Source organism: Girardinichthys multiradiatus, chromosome 6 (assembly GCF_021462225.1).
Source record: "Girardinichthys multiradiatus isolate DD_20200921_A chromosome 6, DD_fGirMul_XY1, whole genome shotgun sequence".
Classification (NCBI taxonomy): Eukaryota; Metazoa; Chordata; class Actinopteri; order Cyprinodontiformes; family Goodeidae; genus Girardinichthys; species Girardinichthys multiradiatus.
In genome coordinates, this window is record NC_061799.1 from 42,704,963 (window position 1) to 42,729,311 (window position 24,349).

General features: G+C 38.4%; 2 protein-coding genes and 3 long non-coding RNA genes across 5 annotated transcripts; 3 read left to right on the plus strand and 2 right to left on the minus strand.

Moving 5' to 3' along the window:
- The first annotated feature begins 2,225 nt into the window (after positions 1-2,225).
- On the plus strand, positions 2,226-4,203 carry LOC124870630. Its single transcript, XR_007038842.1, has 2 exons — positions 2,226-3,300; positions 3,622-4,203. It is a non-coding gene; the product is annotated as an uncharacterized LOC124870630 (long non-coding RNA).
- Positions 3,778-21,766, minus strand: LOC124870626 (tripartite motif-containing protein 16-like). The gene is made up of 2 exons (XM_047369447.1): positions 21,666-21,766; positions 3,778-5,977 (listed from the first exon to the last, which is right to left on the minus strand). Exon 2 carries the CDS (start codon positions 5,936-5,938, stop codon positions 4,274-4,276), a length of 1,665 nt encoding a protein of 554 aa, XP_047225403.1. The 5' UTR covers positions 5,939-5,977; positions 21,666-21,766; the 3' UTR covers positions 3,778-4,273.
- On the plus strand, positions 8,410-9,851 carry LOC124870632. Its single transcript, XR_007038843.1, has 3 exons — positions 8,410-9,182; positions 9,355-9,439; positions 9,531-9,851. It is a non-coding gene; the product is annotated as an uncharacterized LOC124870632 (long non-coding RNA).
- LOC124870629 lies at positions 14,357-18,691 on the plus strand. Its single transcript, XR_007038841.1, has 7 exons — positions 14,357-14,571; positions 14,661-14,825; positions 14,959-15,015; positions 15,304-15,540; positions 15,664-15,813; positions 17,120-17,787; positions 18,110-18,691. It is a non-coding gene; the product is annotated as an uncharacterized LOC124870629 (long non-coding RNA).
- Positions 18,266-21,795, minus strand: LOC124870623 (tripartite motif-containing protein 16-like). Its single transcript, XM_047369440.1, has 2 exons — positions 21,666-21,795; positions 18,266-20,471 (listed from the first exon to the last, which is right to left on the minus strand). The coding sequence occupies exon 2, from the start codon at positions 20,430-20,432 to the stop codon at positions 18,762-18,764; it is 1,671 nt and encodes a 556-aa protein (XP_047225396.1). The 5' UTR covers positions 20,433-20,471; positions 21,666-21,795; the 3' UTR covers positions 18,266-18,761.
- Positions 21,796-24,349: the final 2,554 nt, after the last annotated feature.

The following is a 24,349-nucleotide window of genomic DNA, read 5'->3' on the forward strand; positions in this document are numbered from 1 at the left end:
TCTGATTGACAGCCTATGGGCGGAACCACAGTTTCTTCATTCAAACCCATCTTAATGAACCTTAAACTACAAAACTGTTAACATTCACCTACCTCAGAAACAAGCTGCTTCTTAACTCTCCTGAAAACTCAAAGTTTTAATCAATCTGGGATTTAGAAACATTATTCTAAACATGGATTATTGTTTCATGCAACAAATAAACAAACATTCATTTAATCAAAACAAAGACAAAACATCAAAGACAAACAAATGGCCAAATTTGAAGCTTCAAGAATTCAAAGACATTTTTAACAATCTCTTTTCAGAATATGTTTTCTCAACCATATCTTTTAATGCTATAATTGATCAATGTTGTTATGACAATCGTCAGGATCCTTTTTAAAATGAGTGCACATAGTCCACAGAGATCTCAAAGTATTTAGAAGCACAGCAACAGTTGATCGCAGCTGTATTGCAGAATTTCAAGTTAAATGCAAAGAAGTATTTTAATTCAATTCAATTCAAATTCAAAGATACTTTATTGATCCCCGAGGGGAAATTAGAAAAGTCAGCGTTGACATTTTTATGTTATACCCAAACTAAACAAAAACTGCAGTTTTTGACTTAATCAGAAATTAAGATAAGAAGCTTGTCTCCAAACTGGACTTTTTCCCACATAGTGTTTAAAAAAGAACAAACATCATTTTCTTTAATTTGGGCTATTTAAATTTTGAGAGTTGGGGAAAACTTATTACTAGAACCCCTCTTTAATAATCCAAATGCTGATAAATGTTCCAATATTTTATCTCTTAGTAATCTGAAATCACATTGTGTACCTTTCTACTCATATGTATTCATTTAATCTTTAAACCCTAAGAAATCAAACAAGGAGACTGGAGTTTGAGCCGACCATCCTCTTACTGTTAAGAGAGCCTTTATTTCTTTTCTTTTCCTAAAATGAAGGATTTTACTTGTCTTGATTCTGCTATAAAAATCCTAACCTTGGTTCCAAAACAAAACTCTTCAACCCCAATCTGTGTCCCCAGAGTAGAAAGTTTGAGTATTATTGCATTTTAAAGCCACCAAATGACTGGAACTCATCATTGGCTTAGATCTGTTTTAATAAGTAATCAGCCTACCTTTAATTAAATATTATAATTTTATGGACCCAAAATCTATGGCTCACGGGCTTCAGGAGTCCAGGAACCACAAGTTGAGTACTACTGCATTGAACAATGATGTTAACTTTCTGCAGAGATTGAAGGATTGGCTAAATATATTATTTCTGCTTGGACAATAATCAGATTTAAAATTATTAGTTCACAGCTCCTAATTTACCTCAGATCATATTTGCTCCTAACCCAGTTCATAAGAAGCTTCAGACAAACATTATGCTAAAAAACCAAAAAACAAAACAAAAACCAGATCTGTTTTAAAATAAAGAAAAAGCATCCTTAAAAACTTGATACTGTGGTGGAAAATAACTCCACGGTTCTGAAGGCCTTTTCATGCAGTCTTTTAGGAAACATGAGATTAGTTTAATTTTTGTGTGGTACCACTGTCCAAACAGATTCTTTCTAAATAACCCCATTTTTCATTCTCATTTTAAAGGTTTGTTTTACCAAGGGAAATGTGTTTAACAAAACCAATTACTCTCAAAGTTTTAAAAGTTTTTAGCTGGTGATATCTTAGAAAACAACAAGTGTTTTAATATTTCTGTGCAACACAGAACTGATCAGGTTTCTCCTTCCTTCTCCAAAGGGAGAAAAAAGAAACTGCAGAACCAAACCTTTCATAGTTTTTGTCAGGACCTGATATAAGGTACAGTGTTTGTTTTCTTTTAGGCAGTTGAGCTGAATTAAGAGGGACTAAATCATCTGCCAAAAATAAGACATTTTTTAAAATTTATCATTTTCTGGGATTTTGTTACACACAACTATTTCTATTATTTAATTTATTTTCAGTCTTGGCCCTGGTATGTAAGTCGTATTACATAAAAGACTAAAACCTTAACTGAAACTAATAAAAACTTAAATAAAACTAATAAAAACTTAACTGAAACTGAGCATTTTCAAAAAACAAAAACTAAACTAGCAAACAAACACTAAAAACTAATTAAAACTAAAATAGAATGAAAATCAGAGGTCAAAATTAAATAAAAATAAAAACTAATGAAATATTTAAAAGTATTTGAACCATGGTTGTTACATCTTATCTCTATAAAAGCAACCTGTGTTTCTCTGGACGGCATCAGGTGGTGGTTGGTTGTTTTGTGTTTTATTGTCAGCTGGAAGTCCAAGTTAACAAAGTTTCTCTACTCTCCTCTCCTATGGTTCCCAGTGTCTGGTTGGTAGTTTTAGGCTTTGGTTCAAGAGGCAACACAAGAGAAGCCCAGTTACTCCATCATATTTTTCACTTTAAGTTCACTGTGGGTCTTTAACAACTAAAGTTTAAGAAAAATACTGAAATGAAAACACTTTGTAACTTGTTGGAAAGCAGAGATGGAGACTCTAGTTCAAGACTCCAACTCACCAGCAGCTTGTTAAATCCTTTTTGGTCTCCAGATGAAGCTCAGTCACACACTTCTTCCTGTTTATTACATTGTTGAAAGCTAAACTATCATTTTATGACACGTCTACAACATTTCTCCCAGGTTTAATCCACAATCTCCATCATGCTGACACACTGAGGAACTTCTCTTGATGACTTTTACCAGGATGATGGCGCCCTCTAGTGTTGAAGAAGAGTTTGTTAACATGAAACCCAACCTGTAACCCTGATGCTGCTCAGTGACAGGAGAAATGATGAGCTTCACTTCTTTAGCTGTTTTTCCTTGGAATGAGAGACGGAGGAACATGATCTTTATCTCACTGATCAAAAACAACCTAATCTCTTTGTAATTAACATGTTTTATTTCAACAAAGCCAGAAAGAAACACATATTTTCTGCTATGTTCTGGACATTAAAACTATTTTCTGATGTTTCACAGACTGTTATTCTTTTCTCAGTAGTTTTATTGTTTGTTCATCAAATCACAGAAAATACAGAAAATAAGAGGATAGAAGCTGATCTGAAGCTGCTCTCAAACATCTTATTAACTCATTGAAGTTTTCTGCCTCCATTTATTTGGTTTTGTCCAACGCTGCCAACATAGTTGAGAATATCCAATGAATCTTTAAAATGAGCGTCTCTGCTGCAGAAGCTGCTGCTTGTAGAGGTTTCTGTGTGCTTTGACAGGGTTTGCAGGGTTGTGTATCTGCATGGAGGTTTGCAGCACAGGAACAGGAGAACTTCCTCTCACCTTTCCTCTTCATCCTGCAGGTCAGCATCTAAACGGACTGAGCTTATATAATGTCATACTGACAACTCAAAGCTCTTTAACACTAGTTACATTCACCCATCCACACACACATCACACACTAACACAGATCTGACACTTTGACGTGTGGTGGAGGAAGCTGGAATCAAATATTTAGTCTGACTTTTAATATTTTAACATAAATTATGAACTAAATCAGAATAAGTATGATGAGCCAATTATCTCTGGATAAAAATCACTAATTGAATTGATATTTGTTTGTATTGACAGGTGAACTGATCAGTTCCTGTAATAAATGCTTTCTTTCTGTAATCTCTCTGCAGCAGTGGTGGAAGCAGAGGATGTTCTTGATGAATGAAGGTGAAACCAAACATCTGATCTGATCCAGCATCACATGAGACACTCTGAAGGAAATGTTTCTGCTCTTTAGACGACAAAACTCACAATTTATTGTTAGAATGAAAAGAAAACTTTCCACATTTCTCTGGAATCAAGTTGTTTTATTGAAGAAATCCAAAGAGACAGAACAGCAGACATATATTTTTCTGATCTAAATCTAAAGGATTCAGAAGAAAACAGCATCAGTTCTAAGTTGATGTTAGTTTCAGTTTTCTTCTTTGGATCACAATAAAGAAACCAGAAGCAAGTTCAGTTCACTTCAATCTCAACTGATTTAAACAAGAACAACATTTGTTCTGCAGAACAGTGGAAGAGAAACCAGAAGATCCAAATACATCAATACAAATATGAAACCAGAACCATTAGAGCCCAGAGAAGTTTAGATTTTCATGTGGAGAAATATTTCTGTGTCAAATAAGAATGAAAGAAAACATCAGCAGTGAAATCCTTTCTGGTTCCTGGAACACAGACACAGAGAACTACATTTAAACAAGAACAATGAAGAAGAACAGAACAGCAGAGCAGAGACATCAGAACCATGAACCCTGATCAACAATCAGAAACAAGACAGAACATCTATTTGGGTTTATACAACTCTGCAGAACCTCCAATGACCCAAACCCAAAATCCAGCATGTAGCGGCTGAGTGAATGTGTTCTGGACTCTGTGGAGGAGAGTCATGGTTTCAGAGACGCTGTAGAAGGACAGAAGACCTGCTCTGTGATCCAGGTACACTCCTACTCTGGAGGAACCAGGACCTGAGATGGAGGTCCAGATCTTGTTGTGACCAAATTTATAACCTTCTTCGGAACAATCTAATGACCAAGATTTGTCATTATATCCAAATCTACATTCATTCCCACTTCCTGCTCTGCTGATGTTCTTGTATGCGACTGCTACATAAACTAACCCTCTCCACTCCACCTCCCAGTAACAACGTCCAGTCAGACTCTCTCTACTCAGAACCTGAAACCAATCAGTGAATCTGTCTGGATGACTAGAATAAGACTGATGTTGATCCATCAGTGTCACCTTCCTGTTCTCCTCTGATAGTAACAGATATCTGTGTGTTGTGTTTGGATCCAGTGTGATTTCACATGAATATTTTAAGAATCCAGCTCTGCTCTTTGGTTCTGGTTCTGACAGTAAAACCTCCACCTCAGTGAGGGTCAGTGAGATGTTTGTCCATGTGTCTCTCAGGATGTCCTGTAGTTTATCTCTGAGCTCTGACACAGCTGCTGTCACATCCTCAAAGTATCTCAGAGGACGGATATTGATGCTGGATGAGTGTGTAGACTCACTGAGTGCTGACAGTGAGGGGTAGTTGTGGAGAAACTGGTTGTGATCTTCTGTGTTTGAGAGCTGCTTCAGCTCAGCGTCTTTCCTCTTCAGCTCAGTGATCTCCTGCTCCAGCTTCTCCTGAAGCTCTTTGACTCGACTCACTTCAGTTTCCTGCTGGGATCTGATCTGCTGCTTCACATCAGAGCTTCTTTTCTGGATGAGACGGATCAGCTCAGTGAAGATCTTCTCACTGTCCTCCACTGTTTTATCAGCAGAGTGATTGATGGCCTCCACCTCCTGTTGAAGCAGCTTCACATCTTTCTCTCTGTCCTGGATTCTCTGCTGGATTTCTTCTCGTCTCACCTCCAGCTCTCTCTGCCTCTCAGTCCTTTCTGCTGCAGCTGAGACTGTGTCGTGACCTTTATGTTCATCCACAGAGCAGAGATAACAGATACACTTCTGATCAGTACGACAGAACATCTTCATCACCTCATCATGACGAGAGCAGATGTTCTCCTGGAGGTTCTTGGAGGGCTCCACCAGCTTGTGTTTCTTAAATGGAGCTGAATCATAATGAGGCTGAAGATGTTTCTCACAGTAAGAGGCCAGACAGAATAAACAGGACTTGATGGCTTTCAGTTTTCTTCCAGTGCAGAAATCACAGGCCACATCTTCAGGTCCAGCATAGCAGTGATCAGCAGGAGCAGCTTGGAGTCCAGTCTTCTTCAGCTGCTCCACTAAAGCTGCTAACATGGTGCTTTTCTGGAGGACAGGCCTCGGTATGAAGGTCTGCCTGCACTGAGGACAGTGGTAGCTTTTCTTCTCCTCCTTCTCATCCCAGAAGCTTCTAATACAGTTCATACAGTAACTGTGTCCACAGGGAATAGTCACTGGATCCTTCAGTAGATCCAGACAGATCGAACAGGAGAAGGTTTCTCGGTCCAGCTGATTCTGCTCCATTTCTCCTCTCAGTCTCAGTGACTGTGAGAGTTTCACTTCCTGAAAACAGAAACAACTTTGAGCTCTGATCTATGAATCACGTGTCAGTGCAGAGAGGCTGCAGCCAATCAGCTTTCACCTTCAGGGAGCGTTGGCTACACCCAGCTTTAAGCTGCAGATCTGAAGGGGAGGGAACAAGGAAATCTGGGGACATACAGGAGCCGCTGCGTTTAAATGCAGGAGTCTGTTTCACTGAAGTAGAATAGAGCAGTCCTGGATAAGAACAGGTAGCTGGGATTCAGCAGTCCTCATCAGCAGAACTTAGTTGGTTTTGGTGAACTACAATCATGTCTGAAGAGGAGCACCTAAGTCAGGTCAGGTTGAAGTAATCCTGCCAAGGTCTGACCTAAAAGCTATCTTTATGGATTTGAATGGGGACTACAGTTCATGAGAACTAAGCATAGAAAAGGAAACATGATTGAAATGTAATGACTGGACCCAGTGCCCAGTGGCATCCTGTCACGGTACCAAGCTGGAATTCACTGAGCTCCTGAGAGCGACCCATTCTTTCACAGATGTTTATAGAAGCCGTCTGCAGGTCTAGGTGTTGGGTTTTTTGTTCTCTATTTAAGCTGTAGAAACATCTCAAGGATGATCAGTGGAAACAGAAAACACTTCAGCTCAATTTTGAGCTTCATGGCAAAGGCTGTAAATACTTACGTAAATGTGATTTCTTAGTTTTCTATTTGTAATAAATTTGCAACAATCTCAATCAAACTTAGTTCACATTGTCATAATGGGGTATTGTGTGGAGAGTTTTGAGGAAACAGATGAATTTGATACCGTTTGGAATAAAGCTGTTACATAACTAAATGTGGAAAAAGTGCAGCGCTGTGAATACTTTCAGGATGCTCTAGTGTCCACTTGTATGACATGTTATCTGTGTAGAAATGCAGCTGTTCTGTTTCTGGCCTCAGAGGTTTGTTAGAGAACATGAGAGAACAAACAGCATCATGAAGACCAAGGAACACAGCAGACGGGTCATGGAGAAAGTTCTGGAGAAGTTTAAAGCAGAGTTAGCTTCTAAAACAACATCTCAGGCTTGCATATAGTAGAGCTCCATGTTCATCTGTCTCCTCTTTCTTATTTTGGGCTAAAGTGGAACTGATTCATGCTTTCTGCTCTCAGCGGTCAGACACAGCAGACAAATAGGTCTGCTGTAACTTCAGCATCCATCAGTGGTGGAGCCAGAAAATGTTCATAGAGGGGACCAGGCTGGGACCGTTGCTCACTCAGGTTGGCTCACAACTGATTGGCCCCAGAACCAGATCGGAGCACAGCATCCGTATTTTACTAATAATTCACTAAAGTCAGAACATATTTCCTTGAAGGCCTTGCTATATTTATAAATATATGCTGTCTAAGTTAATCATTTCTGGTTATTTATAATATTCACACTAAAAGCATGGAGCTGTAGTTTGTTTTGTCAAAATGAAGCATTTGTTGGGATTCGAGGCCTGAATGATTCTCAGTTTCATTTGGAAAAGCGTGTGTTGATCTCAGTTTACCTCATATTTACCTCAACATGGATTAAATTGGTGGTGAGTCTTAAATCTTTGAGATTGGTGTAAATGCTGTGGTGAAATCAGCTCTTTGGGTGTTTTTTAGACACAAGAAGAATATTTGCTCAGTGCTGAACTCACATCCAGGATTTTACTACGACCAGGGGCGCCACCGGGGATTTTGGGCCCCATAAAAAAATACCTTACTGGGCCCCCCCCCCATAGCTGGCCAGTAGTCTGGTGGAAAACTTTGATATTGTTTTACATAAAACTATGTATTTAAATGATATTTTTGGTTATCATTCCCATATTTGTGAAAAGAAAAACATGACAGTTACTTGGTAGAGGAAGCACTGAAAATACAATGAAATTAATTTACATTCAATTATTTGCTGCAAGACTGATTCTCTATATTCCAAAAACCATCTCTTTCTTTAAATACTTGAACACAAATCCTCTTACAACCTCATTTACGGGGTGGCAAGAGGATAGCTTATATACTGGCCCTTGCTCAGCCTTTCTCATCAAGAGCCCAACGTCAAAGTCCAGCTTTCTAGCCAACTGACCCTCAATGGACAGCATGGCAAGACTGCAAAACCTTTCCTGAGACATAGTGGACCTCAACTAGTTTTTTATCAGTTAGAGCTGACTGAAAGCTCTCTCACCACCAGCAACAGTAACTGGCAGTGTGCAAAATATTCAGAAAACAATGCAACCTTCTCCAAAGATGCTGTGCAGCTGCAGCTTATGAATTGCATTCAGGAGTTCAAGAGGGGACAAGTTAAGGGGAAACTGGAAGCAAATACACTATTTAGGTGTCTTACTTTATTTCCAAAACTTCATTGCTATTTAATCTTCTGATTTCCAGAAAATGTAAAGATTTCTCTGATAGGATTGAGAGCAGTCACTCAGTCTGCAACACTAGAAATGTTCTCTGTTCCTCCTGCAAAGCAGGGGGATGAGAGTCCCAAACATTAGATTTGACTGATAGCTGATGCTTTTTAAACCATGAAAATCCTTCTAAAATAAATACAGACTATAGGCTTATATTATTTCTGAACGATCTTTTATTCTTGAATGTTTTTTCTCCATCATAACCGATACATTCAACACACAGCTGCTCACAGGGGCGGACTGGCATACGGGACTACCGGGGATTTCCCGGTGGGTTAGTGGGCCGATGGTTCAGCCCGTGGAGGTTCTGTCTCTCGGCCCCGTAGTCACTCAGGCAGCACACTCTTGTTTTGCGGCGCCACGATGCCTCAACGACTTCCCTACCTCTCCTCCCTCCTGTCAGGCAGATCTGCTCAGCGCGCTGCCGCGGAGTGGACCCGGAAACACATGAACGAGCGCCGCAGGGCCGACCGGCTGACAGTGAGCAGCGGCCATCAGAACCACTGGTCCCATAAAGCCCGGCCTACGAAAACAAAACGCCTCTGAGGCGCTTAAAACTCAGCAGTCATGAATCACAAATGCCTTGTCCCTAACTAGTGCCACATAAATGAAATCTTCCTGTTCATCTCTCCATCCAACAGAGACATGCGCAGTGCTGTGGCTCTAGCTCGTCATGTCGTTCCTCCGCGGAGCGTTACCTGTCAATCACGGACGCTATAAGCCACATTAAATAGGTCCATTAGAGCTGCGTGAAGCTGACCCCCACCCACGTGAACAATTCCAGCCAATAGATTGAGCGGTTAGTGCAGGTTGGTGCTGCTTTCGTTTCATAGATATTGAAGATTATTTTTAGGTCATCCAAAGGTCACCATCTTGTTCCAAAACAAACCAGAATGGTCTCATTTTTTAATGCTCCGTTTGTGCTGGTTTGTGCCGTTAAAACTGTTGTTTATGCTGCTTTCTTCTTCTTTTTTCATTTAGTTTATTTATGGTTGGCAAGGAAATTGGTGCATTACCATCACCGACTGGTTTGGAGTTTGGACCAGAATGTCACTCAAGTATTTTGGTGAACAAAATACTCTCTGAAAACTTTTCATTTCAGATATTTTTCCAAATATATGAACTAAATCTAGTTTTACTTTAATTATTTTGTGCAGTTTATTGATCAGTGATATCAGTGCTCTGCAGCTCCCTCTCCTGGTGGGTCTCCTGTACTCGCAGATTCATCTTCCATCCCTTCAACTTCAGCCAGGAGGCCTGCAGCAAGTTTCCCACCTTAGGAAGGGAAAAACCCCTTGCCTTACTTCATCTCCAGATCTCACTCCTTCCTGTTTCTTTCCAGTGCTGAGCTTCAATATTAGAGCTAAATTTCCATAAGGAGAATCCTCAACACTGATGTTTAACTTTTGTTTATGTACATGTTATTTATGTAACATAATGAGAATTATTATTTGAAATAATCTGTTTTGTTTCTTATAGTCCAGAACTTGGTTAATTGTTATTAAGTATTAAGTTTAAATCCAATCATTTTATTCTACTTTAAGATAATTACATAATATTTTATGAATAATATTTCTTAAGAATAGAAAATCTGTTTCTTTAAAGGGGAAATATGATGCATTTAAGTCCTTCCTTTCCCCCCTAAATCATTCAGTTGTGGTCTATATAAAGTGGAACAGCTTTGGTCTGAACTCCTTGTTATTGTAGCTCCACAGGCTCCTCTTTTACCTGTTCTGAGGTGTGTTTTGGTGCCGTCTCTTTAAATGCTACTGAGTCACTTCACACCCCGCCCCCCTACAGGTCAAAGAGCACTGCTCTCCACCCCGTTGAGTACAGTTACTCTATTTATTTTATAAAGATGTTATTTTTATTGAGAATTTAGAAAGTGTCTTTGTTTATGGCCTGACTCTGCATGACCTGATAAAAGTATTCACTCCCCCTCTCTGTGACCTTTCTATGGCCCAATTTACAATCAGAGCCCGGAGCAATGGATCTACAGATGGTTCTGTTTGTCCCAGGGATGAAGAGAACCAGATAAGGATGCCACTACATCAGGATTCAGTTCCAGAATTACAACTGGTTCTGCCTTTTCCCTCATGACGGGCCTTGGTGTCACAAAGATTATCTAGAAGCTCTTTATATGTATAAAACACTCAGGTGAAGGACGAGCTGTGAAAGTGTTGTACAACAACTCTGCAAATGAGAAGATTAAACAGGTGATACCAGTGAAGATTATTAATTTAAAAAAATGTAATAAATGTGTTGTTCAGGTCACTGTTTACACACAGCTAAATAAGAGACTGCAAAATGTGAGATCCCCAAAAAAACACTACAACTGGGAGACAATCAAAGAGGAAAAGCTGCAACTAAAGATTAAATTCCTCAATGATAAATATGTCAATAGCATCCAGATTAATTAAAATTAAATGAAATTAAAAAGGAAAATGTCATGAATTCTGCCATAGCCTTATATCAGGTGGTAACAAACATCTCAGCACAACAACAGTTAGGCCCACAATTATTCATACCCCTGGAAGATTTAGGTTTAAAGTCCTTTTAATAATCTGACCAACATGTTTCTTCTGACTGGAAGTAATGTTAACATTTTGGATCGACCCAGACAGAGTCTCACCTTTAATCTGTGGAGGGAGCTAAAGATTAGGGTGATGGCAAGGAGGCTGTCCCACCTCAAAGACTTGGAGCTCCTCAGCAAAGATAAATCTTCCAAATTACCAGTGAAAATATTAAAATTGCTGCTCAGTAAACTTAAGAAAGGACAATTCCTATATTGTCAAATTAGAATTTCCAGTTTATTATTAAGAAGGGTATAAATAGTTTTCTGTTACATCTTTTTATAAACTATAATTTCAAACAGAAAGTCAAAACCTCTCATCACACTTAATATATAAATCTAAACCATCTACAGAGATTAATTTAAGTGACACATAACTTGTTTTGAGACAATGCATCTTAAAAATCTTAAGTGAAATAGTCTTGAAAACATGTTTTGAGTCTTTCTTCAATGAAACAGGCTTTTCTGACATTTCATAAGAGTTTGAAGTTCCTGTGAGGTTTGTAAAACATGAAAAGTCTTGTTTCAAAAAAAAATAATTAACTTGAATTAAGATAAATCTGCTTTATTGATAACTGCATATCAACAACATGCCCAACTCACTGCATTACAAAATATTCCATAAGTGTAGCTATTTTAAAAACATTTCTGTCAAACCAAACGTTCACGTGATTTGGAAAGAAGACAGCTACAGTACAGTACAGTACTACAGTAATTGGCAATACTTTAAAACATTGTTTGGTCCAAATACACAGACTCACCACTGATTCAAGACTGACATTTGATGGTATCTGAGGTCATAGTTCACTGCAGTGTACTAGCTATCATTGAAATTCATATAGGAGTATGGTGTATAATCAATAAGCTTGTTGGCATCCATGAAAATATTGTCTTGAGCGAGGTAGGGAATTTCTACCTCATAAGCTAAATAATTATTATTCCAACCAACTATAGAGAGAGGTTGGTATTCAAAGCAATACTCTGATGCATTTGCAATATATCTGTTTTTTACAAGAGCAAATTCAGGAGTACCACTGATGACATTAGAAATAACCAAAGATTGTCCACATGTGTGTCTATTTCCACACTGCATAATCCACCGTATTGCATCTATATGATTTATTTGTTTAATTCATAATAACTCTTCAATCCTTACTTCCACTTATTGAACATTTTTCAGCTCAGAAACTGGTCCCACATCAACTTCACTGGAAAAACGTGGATATTTCTATTGCACATTTTGACTACATTCATAAAGTTGGTTGTGCTTCAAAAAAGAGATTCACAAATACTTTTAAAGCTACTCTTCAAAGCCCAATGCTTAAAAAAACCTTTGGACCTTTCAAAAACAGTGGATGTGACTTAAAAATGTCTCCATTAATAAAATCTGGAACAAATCCATCATTGCATTGCTGTTGCCCCTCATCAATCATTGCAAAAACTCTTGGATGGGAAAGCAGCTGCTCCAAACTTTTCACCAGTGGTATTTAATGAAAACATCGTTCCTTAATGGAAAGAACTCCATGTTTCACATAACATACTGTTTGTTCTGCATCAACAGTCTCTGGTTCAACTGGTTGTAGCAGTTCTTTGATAGTTTTATCCTGCAAGTGGAAGCAATTCAACAGAAAGGGTCAATAAACTGGTGAAAAACCCCCTGATGCACGACTCCTTAGTTCATCCAGGTCCCCAGGATGTCTCTCAATCAGGCTACACATTTGCTGTTTTAGGTGCTCCAACAACGCTGCCTGATACTGCTGGACTCCACTCACCATGTGGTTAAAAACTCTCTGGAGAGAAGAAGAGAAACAAATATTATATTAAAATTGATTAGAAAATACAATAATCATGCAAACCCATGGACACACCTTTGTATGGATCCTTCATTTAGATATTGTTGGTGACCTAAAAGACCAAGACTTTATTAAAATACTATTAACTTCAGAGTTTTTACAATTGGTTTTACAGTGCATTTTAAACATCAAAAGTCTACATGTGTGTATACTGTGTTTTCTCTACTCTTAGCTTAAGCTCAGCAAATACACTGAATGGGGAGATTTTGTTCATAAAGTACATGTCTTATCTGCATATATAGTGGGTAAGTGAGATCCAATCACAAAGTCACTCAAAAAGCAAGTAGAGAAACATTGTAATGTCTTGCATTTCATTCATAAACCTAAAGTAGTCCATTTGTTATCAGATTAGCCAAGATAGAAGGTCTGAACAATGTCAAAACTTATGAAAAACTATTTGAATGATTAAAATTACCAGAGTCAGTCGCTGTGTTTCTCTGGCTTGAAGAAGAAATGCAGTTTCATGTTTAGAAAGGTCCACATTTATGCGACCTTCTCTATCTTCTTGAAGTTCTCTCTAAAACAGATTAATGAAATAAACCATTTAAACAAAGAAAATATTGTTACTGGTGGGTAGCAGACAGTCTAACAGTAACTACCTGGTTTAGCTGGTAAACTAGATTTTTTAAGTAAGTAAAATATAGAACAACAACAACAAACCTTTCCACAACAGTACTTAAAAACAGATAAACAAGAAAAAATTAAGAGTAATAAAGGACACAGACTTGTCAGCAAAACATTCAAACATTTTAACTAAAATGCATAAAAAAGGATAGATAAAAACATTAACTTATTTAACCTTCCTCTTTTACACATTTAATATAGATAAATACAATATTTCTACACAATATTTAATGTCCAAAAGTTGTCGTATTTCATATTCTTTAAATGCACTCTATTAAAACTATACATGTTCATAATACTGTAAAACAGAGTCGTCACAAACTTCATGAAGACCCCACCTCACATAACTTTCTGAATGATACTCTAATAATACAACCTCTGTGTTTGATTCAAAACAGTTAATGGATAACCTGTAGTTATCCATTAACTGTCTAAATATGGAACCCCTGAAAGGTTGTGAAGTTTTCCTGTCCAGAATATTTACTCCACACTGACGCTGAACTGGAGCAGGTAAGACAACAGTACTTTGAGTTGTCGAAGAAAAGGGAAGAGCACAACTGCCAAATGTCAAAGGAGCTCAGATGTCGGCTCATAGGAAACACGATGACCAGTATGATTGCAATCCTGAGGGCAAAAGGGGATGGAGAATCACACAGATACCCATCAAAACCTGAAATCACAGCAATGGCAAAGAGAATAGTGCTGAATTACCCCATGATACTGGACCAAGGTCTGAAGAATTCATGGGTAAATGAAATACATCCAATTAATGACCAAAGTGTTTTATGTTGTACATTTTTATTATTAATTTTACAAAAATGGAATAAATGTGCCCCGAGCCCCTCCCACCGGGAGGAGGCCCAGGGGACGACCCAGGACACACTGGAGGGACTATGTCTCTCGGCTGGCCTGGGAACGCCTTGGGCTCCCCCTGGAGGAACTGGAGGAGGTGTCTGGAGAGAGGGACGTCTGGGCGTCTCTGCTGAGTCTGCTGCCCCCGCGACCCGGTCCCGGATAAGCGGAAGACGACGAGTACGAGTACGAGGAATAAATGTGTTGTTCAGGTCACTGTTTACGCACAGCTAAATAAGAGACTGGAAAATGTGAGATTCCCCAAAAAAACACTACGACTGGGAGACAATCAAAGAGGTAAAAATGCAACTAAAGATTAAATTCCTCAATAGCATCTAGATTAATTGATCATTTTCATGCCTCACGAAATAATCAACTGTGTCCAGGTACTGATTAATTGGCTAATCCTTGCAGCTCTACAAAGAGACGTCGTCTCGAAGAGACACATGACACAGATGAAACCATTTCTAGTGACTCAACAATCATTCTGGGTCCGTCTACAGATGAAAGTACCAGCCCAGACTCAGTTAGTGTTGACAGGGAGTTAGAAGGTGAGTTTTAACTTTGTATTTATTTAGGTATTTTAATCTTTTTAATATATTTTCAGGCTTAGGTTCAACAATCTCAAAAATAACCATAGAATTCATAATGCTGACAGAAGGATGTCTTTGTTTTGTGTTTCAGGAAAAACGCCTCAAAGCCCCCAGGAAGAAGCGCTCTCTCTCCTGTCCAGTCCTAAGAGTGAGTCGGTCCAACTCTATTGTGGGGGTGTGTGCATCTTTGTAGGGTACTACTTGTGTTCCTCAATGTAACTGCATGTGATAGCATGACCACATAAGATTCTCATTAGTTTAGTGTTCAGAAAATAATCACAGTTTTTGGTTGCTATTTCTACAATTTAAATGAATTGTTATGTCATTTAGGACAAATGTAACTCCACAGATGAGAATCTATTAGTTTAACAGCTGAGTTTTCTCATTTAACATTACCAGAACAACTTTGTTGTAAATGAGGCATATTGTATTACAGCTAACAGGTCAGCAGATGTTGAAAACTCATCCAACTACAGTCCAGCAACCTCAGCCAACAATACAAGACCCTACAATCTTTGTATGAAAAAGAAATCCAGACCACCAGGATGTGTCTCTTCTCCTGGAGTTGGAGCTCCAAGCCTGAAGAACATTCATTGATTCAAATACTATTCATGAGGAGGACAGACACAAGCAGGTTATAAAGGCATATCCATGTTTGAAGGACATTGGACATGTAGGTCAACATTAACTGCTCATTATTAAATGCTTGGTATCACATGAAATGTTTAAGACAACAGTTTACGTCTCCTAAGGGATTTCTTTAAATGCCTGGATTGGTGTATTGAACATTTAATAGGTCATGGAGGAGCTTCAAGGCATTCTAGACAAGGATAATAACTGTTATATTGATGAACTGAAAGGAAGAAGGCAAGACTTCTGCCAGAAGGTGCAGTTTTTTGGTGTTTGGAAAAGAAGATGCTGAAACCACCAATGGGAACGGACAAAGGTAAGCAATTATATTTAGGTATTACTGGGGTTTGGAGCGGATCTTCAAGCAAGTTAATTGTAAAGAACATATGTGATGAACTTGTCCTCTTCATTGTTTTCTTCATCTATAATGACTAGGGGTGTGAGCAGGTCTCGTGGTTACAGATCTTACAAGATTAAAATGAGTAGAAAACAGTCTGACAATATTACATGCATCAAAGCATTATCTCCACGCAATTTACAAACAGGAACTCATTTCTCTGTGCTGTCATCAAGTGATTTTCTCCTTGTGACCACATAAACAACTGAACTCTCCTCCATTTAAAGGGACAGTAGCAGACATAGTGTGTGGGCATGTTGCTGCTCTAACCCTTCTCACCTCACAGTCTGTGAACTTGGTTTGTTCTCTCACTTTGCTGATGTCCATTGAAATAACTAGGCCTTAAAATACTGATGAACAATTTCTAGGTTTATTTTACATAAATTCATTATGTTAATTGAGTAATACAAAAATTGTTGGATCAGTGTATTTATTTGAAGACCAATCATTAAATTATATAATTAAAAAGAAAAAAAGCTGATCAGTGCAGCCTTGAAATTATTCATCTGCAAGGATTAAAAGTTTTAAATCTCTTCTTGTTTCATCCTTTGAACTGAATTTTGTGTCTTATATTGTGAGCTGAGTGTATCATCAAACCCCTGATGTCCATCTCATCCCTTGCTGAATGTTTGTTTCTTAGACATAGTTTGTTGTAAACCTTTGATCAGACCTTGTATGTTTGGTTGTTCATCTGCCAAAAATAAGAAATGTTTTTTAAATCTATGATCATTTTCTGGGATTTTGTTACGCACAACGATTTCAATTATTTAATTTTTTTTTAAGTCTTGCCCCTGGTATGTAAGTGGTATTACATAAAAGACTAAAACCTTAAATGAAACTAATAAAAACTTAACTGAAACTAATAAAAACTTAAAACTAATAAAAACGTAACTGAAACTGAGCATTTTCAAAAAATATAAACTAATTAAAACTAAAATAGAATTGAAAATCAGAAGTCAAAACTAGATAAAAATAAAAACTGACTCACTTTAAGTTCACTGTGGGTCTTTAACAACTTAAGTTTAAGAAAAATACTGAAATGAAAACACTTTGTAACTTGTTGGAAAGCAGAGATGGAGACTCTAGTTCAAGACTCCAACTCACCAGCAGCTTGTTAAATCCTTTTTGGTCTCCAGATGAAGCTCAGTCACACACTTCTTCCTGTTTATTACATTGTTGAAAGCTAAACTATCATTTTATGACACGTCTACAACATTTCTCCCAGGTTTAATCCACAATCTCCATCATGCTGACACACTGAGGAACTTCTCTTGATGACTTTTACCAGGATGATGGCGCCCTCTAGTGTTGAAGAAGAGTTTGTTAACATGAAACCCAACCTGTAACCCTGATGCTGCTCAGTGACAGGAGAAATGATGAGCTTCACTTCTTTAGCTGTTTTTCCTTGGAATGAGAGACGGAGGAACATGATCTTTATCTCACTGATCAAAAACAACCTAATCTCTTTGTAATTAACATGTTTTATTTCAACAAAGCCAGAAAGAAACATATATTTTCTGCTATGTTCTGGACATTAAAACTATTTTCTGATGTTTCACAGACTGTTATTCTTTTCTCAGTAGTTTTATTGTTTGTTCATCAAATCACAGAAAATACAGAAAATAAGAGGATAGAAGCTGATCTGAAGCTGCTCTCAAACATCTTATTAACTCATTGAAGTTTTCTGCCTCCATTTATTTGGTTTTGTCCAACGCTGCCAACATAGTTGAGAATATCCAATGAATCTTTAAAATGAGCGTCTCTGCTGCAGAAGCTGCTGCTTGTAGAGGTTTCTGTGTGCTTTGACAGGGTTTGCAGGGTTGTGTATCTGCATGGAGGTTTGCAGCACAGGAACAGGAGAACTTCCTCTCACCTTTCCTCTTCATCCTGCAGGTCAGCATCTAAACGGACTGAGCTTATATAATGTCATACTGACAACTCAAAGCTCTTTAACACTAGTTACATTCACCCATCCACACACACATCACACACTAACACAGATCTGACACTTTGACGTGTGGTGGAGGAAGCTGGAATCAAATATTTAGTCTGACTTTTAATATTTTTAACATAAATTATGAACTAAATCAGAATAAGTATGATGAGCCAATTATCTCTGGATAAAAATCACTAATTGAATTGATATTTGTTTGTATTGACAGGTGAACTGATCAGTTCCTGTAATAAATGCTTTCTTTCTGTAATCTCTCTGCAGCAGTGGTGGAAGCAGAGGATGTTCTTGATGAATGAAGGTGAAACCAAACATCTGATCTGATCCAGCATCACATGAGACACTCTGAAGGAAATGTTTCTGCTCTTTAGACGACAAAACTCACAATTTATTGTTAGAATGAAAAGAAAACTTTCCACATTTCTCTGGAATCAAGTTGTTTTATTGAAGAAATCCAAAGAGACAGAACAGCAGACATATATTTTTCTGATCTAAATCTAAAGGATTCAGAAGAAAACAGCATCAGTTCTAAGTTGATGTTAGTTTCAGTTTTCTTCTTTGGATCACAATAAAGAAACCAGAAGCAAGTTCAGTTCACTTCAATCTCAACTGATTTAAACAAGAACAACATTTGTTCTGCAGAACAGTGGAAGAGAAACCAGAAGATCCAAATACATCAATACAAATATGAAACCAGAACCATTAGAGCCCAGAGAAGTTTAGATTTTCATGTGGAGAAATATTTCTGTGTCAAATAAGAATGAAAGAAAACATCAGCAGTGAAATCCTTTCTGGTTCCTGGAACACAGACACAGAGAACTACATTTAAACAAGAACAATGAAGAAGAACAGAACAGCAGAGCAGAGACATCAGAACCATGAACCCTGATCAACAATCAGAAACAAGACAGAACATCTATTTGGGTTTACAGAACTCTGCAGAACCTCCAATGTTCCAAACCCAAACTCCAGCAAGTAGCGGCTGAGTGAATGTGGTCTGGACTCTGTGGAGGAGAGTCATGGTTTCAGAGACGCTGTAGAAGGACAGAAGACCTGCTCTGTGATCCAGGTACACTCCTACTCTGGAGGAACCAGGACCTGAGATGGAGGTCCAGATGTTGTTGTGACCAAATTTATAACCTTCTTGGTAACAATATAATGACCAAGATTTGTCATTAAATCCAAACTCACATTCATTCCCTCTTCCTGCTCTGCTGATGTTCTTGTATGCGACTGCTACATAAACTCTCCCTCTCCACTCCACCTCCCAGTAACAACGTCCAGTCAGACTCTCTCTACTCAGAACCTGAGGACAATCAGTGAATCTGTCTGGATGACTAGAATAAGACTGATGTTGACCCATCATTGTCACCTTCCTGTTCTCCTCTGATAGTAACAGTCGTCTGTTTGCTGTGTTTGGATCCAGTGTGATTTCACATGAATATTTTAAGAATCCAGCTCTGCTCTTTGGTTCTGGTTCTGACAGTAAAACCTCCACCTCAGTGAGGGTCAGTGAGATGTTTGTCCATGTGTCTCTCAGGATGTCCTGTAGTTTATCTCTGAGCTCTGACACAGCTGCTGTCACATCCTCAAAGTATCTCAGAGGACGGATATTGATGCTGGATGAGTGTGTAGACTCACTGAGTGCTGACAGTGAGGGGTAGTTGTGGAGAAACTGGTTGTGATCTTCTGTGTTTGAGAGCTGCTTCAGCTCAGCGTCTTTCCTCTTCAGCTCAGTGATCTCCTGCTCCAGCTTCTCCTGAAGCTCTTTGACTCGACTCACTTCAGTTTCCTGCTGGGATCTGATCTGCTGCTTCACATCAGAGCTTCTTTTCTGGATGAGACGGATCAGCTCAGTGAAGATCTTCTCACTGTCCTCCACTGTTTTATCAGCAGAGTGATTGATGGCCTCCACCTCCTGTTGAAGCAGCTTCACATCTTTCTCTCTGTCCTGGATTCTCTGCTGGATTTCTTCTCGTCTCACCTCCAGCTCTCTCTGCCTCTCAGTCCTTTCTGCTGCAGCTGAGACTGTGTCGTGACCTTTATGTTCATCCACAGAGCAGAGATAACAGATACACTTCTGATCAGTACGACAGAACATCTTCATTACCTCATCATGACGAGAGCAGATGTTCTCCTGGAGGTTCTTGGAGGGCTCCACCAGCTTGTGTTTCTTTAATGGAGCCACATCATAATGAGGCTGAAGATGTTTCTCACAGTAAGAGGCCAGACAGAATAAACAGGACTTGATGGCTTTCAGTTTTCTTCCAGTGCAGAAATCACAGGCCACATCTTCAGGTCCAGCATAGCAGTGATCAGCAGGAGCAGCTTGGAGTCCAGTCTTCTTCAGCTGCTCCACTAAAGCTGCTAACATGGTGTTCTTCTCCACGACAGGCCTCGGTATGAAAGTTTTCCTGCACTGAGGACAGCTGTGGATTCCTTTCTGATCTTCTTCATTCCAGTGTGTTTTAATACAGTTCATACAGTAACTGTGTCCACAGGGAATAGCCACTGGATCCTTCAGTAGATCCAGACAGATCGAACAGGAGAAGGTTTCTCGGTCCACATGAACTGCCTGCTGCTCCATTTCTCCTCTCAGTCTCAGTGACTGTGAGAGTTTCACTTCCTGAAAACAGAAACAACTTTGAGCTCTGATCTATGAATCACGTGTCAGTGCAGAGAGGCTGCAGCCAATCAGCTTTCACCTTCAGGGAGCGTTGGCTACACCCAGCTTTAAGCTGCAGATCTGAAGGGGAGGGAACAAGGAAATCTGGGGACATACAGGAGCCGCTGCGTTTAAATGCAGGAGTCTGTTTCACTGAAGTAGAATAGAGCAGTCCTGGATAAGAACAGGTAGCTGGGATTCAGCAGTCCTCATCAGCAGAACTTAGTTGGTTTTGGTGAACTACAATCATGTCTGAAGAGGAGCACCTAAGTCAGGTCAGGTTGAAGTAATCCTGCCAAGGTCTGACCTAAAAGCTATCTTTATGGATTTGAATGGGGACTACAGTTCATGAGAACTAAGCATAGAAAAGGAAACATGATTGAAATGTAATGACTGGACCCAGTGCCCAGTGGCATCCTGTCACGGTACCAAGCTGGAATTCACTGAGCTCCTGAGAGCGACCCATTCTTTCACAGATGTTTATAGAAGCCGTCTGCAGGTCTAGGTGTTGGGTTTTTTGTTCTCTATTTAAGCTGTAGAAACATCTCAAGGATGATCAGTGGAAACAGAAAACACTTCAGCTCAATTTTGAGCTTCATGGCAAAGGCTGTAAATACTTACGTAAATGTGATTTCTTAGTTTTCTATTTGTAATAAATTTGCAACAATCTCAATCAAACTTAGTTCACATTGTCATAATGGGGTATTGTGTGGAGAGTTTTGAGGAAACAGATGAATTTGATACCAGTTTGGAATAAAGCTGTTACATAACTAAATGTGGAAAAAGTGCAGCGCTGTGAATACTTTCAGGATGCTCTAGTGTCCACTTGTATGACATGTTATCTGTGTAGAAATGCAGCTGTTCTGTTTCTGGCCTCAGAGGTTTGTTAGAGAACATGAGAGAACAAACAGCATCATGAAGACCAAGGAACACAGCAGACGGGTCATGGAGAAAGTTCTGGAGAAGTTTAAAGCAGAGTTAGCTTCTAAAACAACATCTCAGGCTTGCATATAGTAGAGCTCCATGTTCATGTCCATGTAGAAAGAAACATCAGAACATAGTTATATGTATTATTTATGTCATTTTCATGTAACAGCTCATTGATGTCAGTTAACTATTTACAAGTACACACTAATTAACACACAGAGTACATACTTGAACACCTGCATTGGTTTGGGTTTTCTTTCCATGCGCTCATGTGCATCTTTGTTGTCGCCCGAGTCTAATTCAGACGTCTCACATGTTAGAGATTTCTTCAAAAACTGCCAGGCTGCCATGAAGTCATCTGAAAGAGGACAATATGTGTCAAGTCTTTTTAAACCAACGCTGATCCGACTTGATGGGATCGAGAAGGAAGTAGACAGGGTTCAACTCTTCTTATCATCCTTTATTACTTTAATTCAAGATGAGGTTTGCAACAGCAGATTTATCAGCAGCATCAGCAGGTTGAAAACCTTGCAAGCAAACAAAGCTAAATTTGTTCTAAATTGAATCTCAATGAAGAAATATTCATTACAATCAATGAAACCAAAACCTGAACTATCTGCCGGCTAAATCTCCCATTAACATTTTATACAGCAAAATAATGCTTTAACCCATTTAACCCATATGTTGAAACAAAATCACTATTAGAATGAACCAAACAACTTACAGCAGCATCAAATCAACACAGACTTCACCAGGCCTATTAAATACACACAGCCTATTGTGCACTACAAACACCTCTGACCATAAACCCAACTTAAATTTAAAGAACTTCTCCAAAGTTCTAAGCAGTTTAATAAATGTACTTTGCTAGAACTAAGGTTCTTACTCACCGGTGCATGTCTACACTTCTCTCCAGCATTGATTCAAACAAAGGATGCAGACCTGCTTTTAAAACCCAATCAGTGCCATAAGCCACATGTGCTGCCCCCTGCTGTCTGAACCAGGTAAATAAAATGGATCAAGAATAATTCAACAGTTTTAGGCAGTTCTGCCATTTGACACAACAATATGCTCGTCACATAAAGTTAAGGAGCACTGACTTTTGGAGCAATGTATATTTTACAAACATGTATTAGCTGCTTTTACTCATGTTTAAAATGTCATGAACAGTTCTACTCATTTATAGGATTATTATAAACCATATCACATTACACAGCAGAATTTAAATATCAGGCTAGTGGAAGAGATACTATTGGTATTTTTTAAATACACCAGTATATATTAATTTGGTCACACCCAGTAACCCTATTTGGTAAAGATTTTTTAAATCTTTTTGTTTTTAGAATTTAATAGTTGTACACAATAATTTGTTTGTTTATTTGATAGAGACAAATATATATATACATTTAACATGTCATATACTGTAGCATTTGTAGCTGTAGCTAATTTTTATTGTTTTATTCATTTCTCTAGATTATTTTCCTTGTGTGTGTATGTATATGTCTTTACCTCATCAAGTGTGTATAGGCTGCTCTCCTCCCTGACACTTTCACTCTGTTGGGATGGTGATTCAGCCTGGCAGCAGATATGAGTAGAGACATTAGGTTCAAATTTAGGGGAATTTCCATATAAAAAGCTGCATTAAAATAAACAATATACCTCCAGATAATTGTGGTTTAACAGGTAAGTAAACACAGGTAAAAATGTAATGTACTATGTGTGGTTGATTCTCAAGTAAACAATGGTCTCTAAACTAGGTTTAGTAAAGGTTAGCTAACATCATCTGAGTCACTAATAAGTTGATTTTTTGCATCCTGCACATAAGTGAACATATTCTGTAGCTTTATTAACTGTTAAACAGTAAATGCATTTGAAATGTTAAAATGTACTTAAATGTATTGAACATTCTCCTACATCATGTTTGATATCTATGTTTCAAACAGGTATATTACTTTGAATGTTTAAATTTCATTTAAGCTAAACAGAAAAATCTCACAAATATTAACGTATTGTGACTCAGATAAGCACAATTACATGTTCTTTATACTGAATAAGTAAAGCTTCTGTTTTACAAAATAAAAATAATAAGACTATAGACTAATTTAAATGACAGAATAATAGACTGAGAAACATAGAGAAGTACACATTTACTCTACATCTAGTGTCTCATTTTATATATTATCCAACAATACCCACACAAAAGAATAAAACTGACTTCAATATAATCCTGATAAATCAACAAGACAGCAGAGCAGCATTTAGCTCACAGGCTTTAACCCTCTGAGGTCAAAGGTATACAGTAGAGAACACAAGTTTGGACGCACCTTCTCATTCAAAGAGTTTTCTTTATTTTCATGACTATGAATATTGTAGCTTCACACTGAAGGCATCAGAACTATGAATTAACACATGTGGAATTATATACTGAACAACAAAGTGTGAAACAACTGAAAATATGTCTTATATTCTAGGTTCTTCAAAGCTTTGATTACTGCTCCACACACTCTTGGTATTCTGTTGATGAGCTTCAAGAGGTCGTCACCTGAAATGGTTTTCCAACAGTCTGAGTATTTCAGAAACTGCTGATCTACTGGGATTTTCACACACCACCATCTCCAGGGTTTACAGAGAATGGTCACAAAAAGAGAAAATATCCAGTGAGCGGCAGTTCTGTGGGCGCAAATACCTTGTTGATGCCAGAGGTCAGAGGAGAATGGCCAGACTGGTTCCAGCTGATAGAAAGGCAACAGTAACTCAAATAACCACTCGTTACAACCAAGGCATGCAGAAGAGCATCTCTGAACAAACAACACGTCAAACCTTGAGGCAGATGAGCTACAGCAGCAGAAGACCACACCGGCTGCCAATCCTGTCAGCTAAGAACAGGAAACTGAGGCTACAATTCATACAGG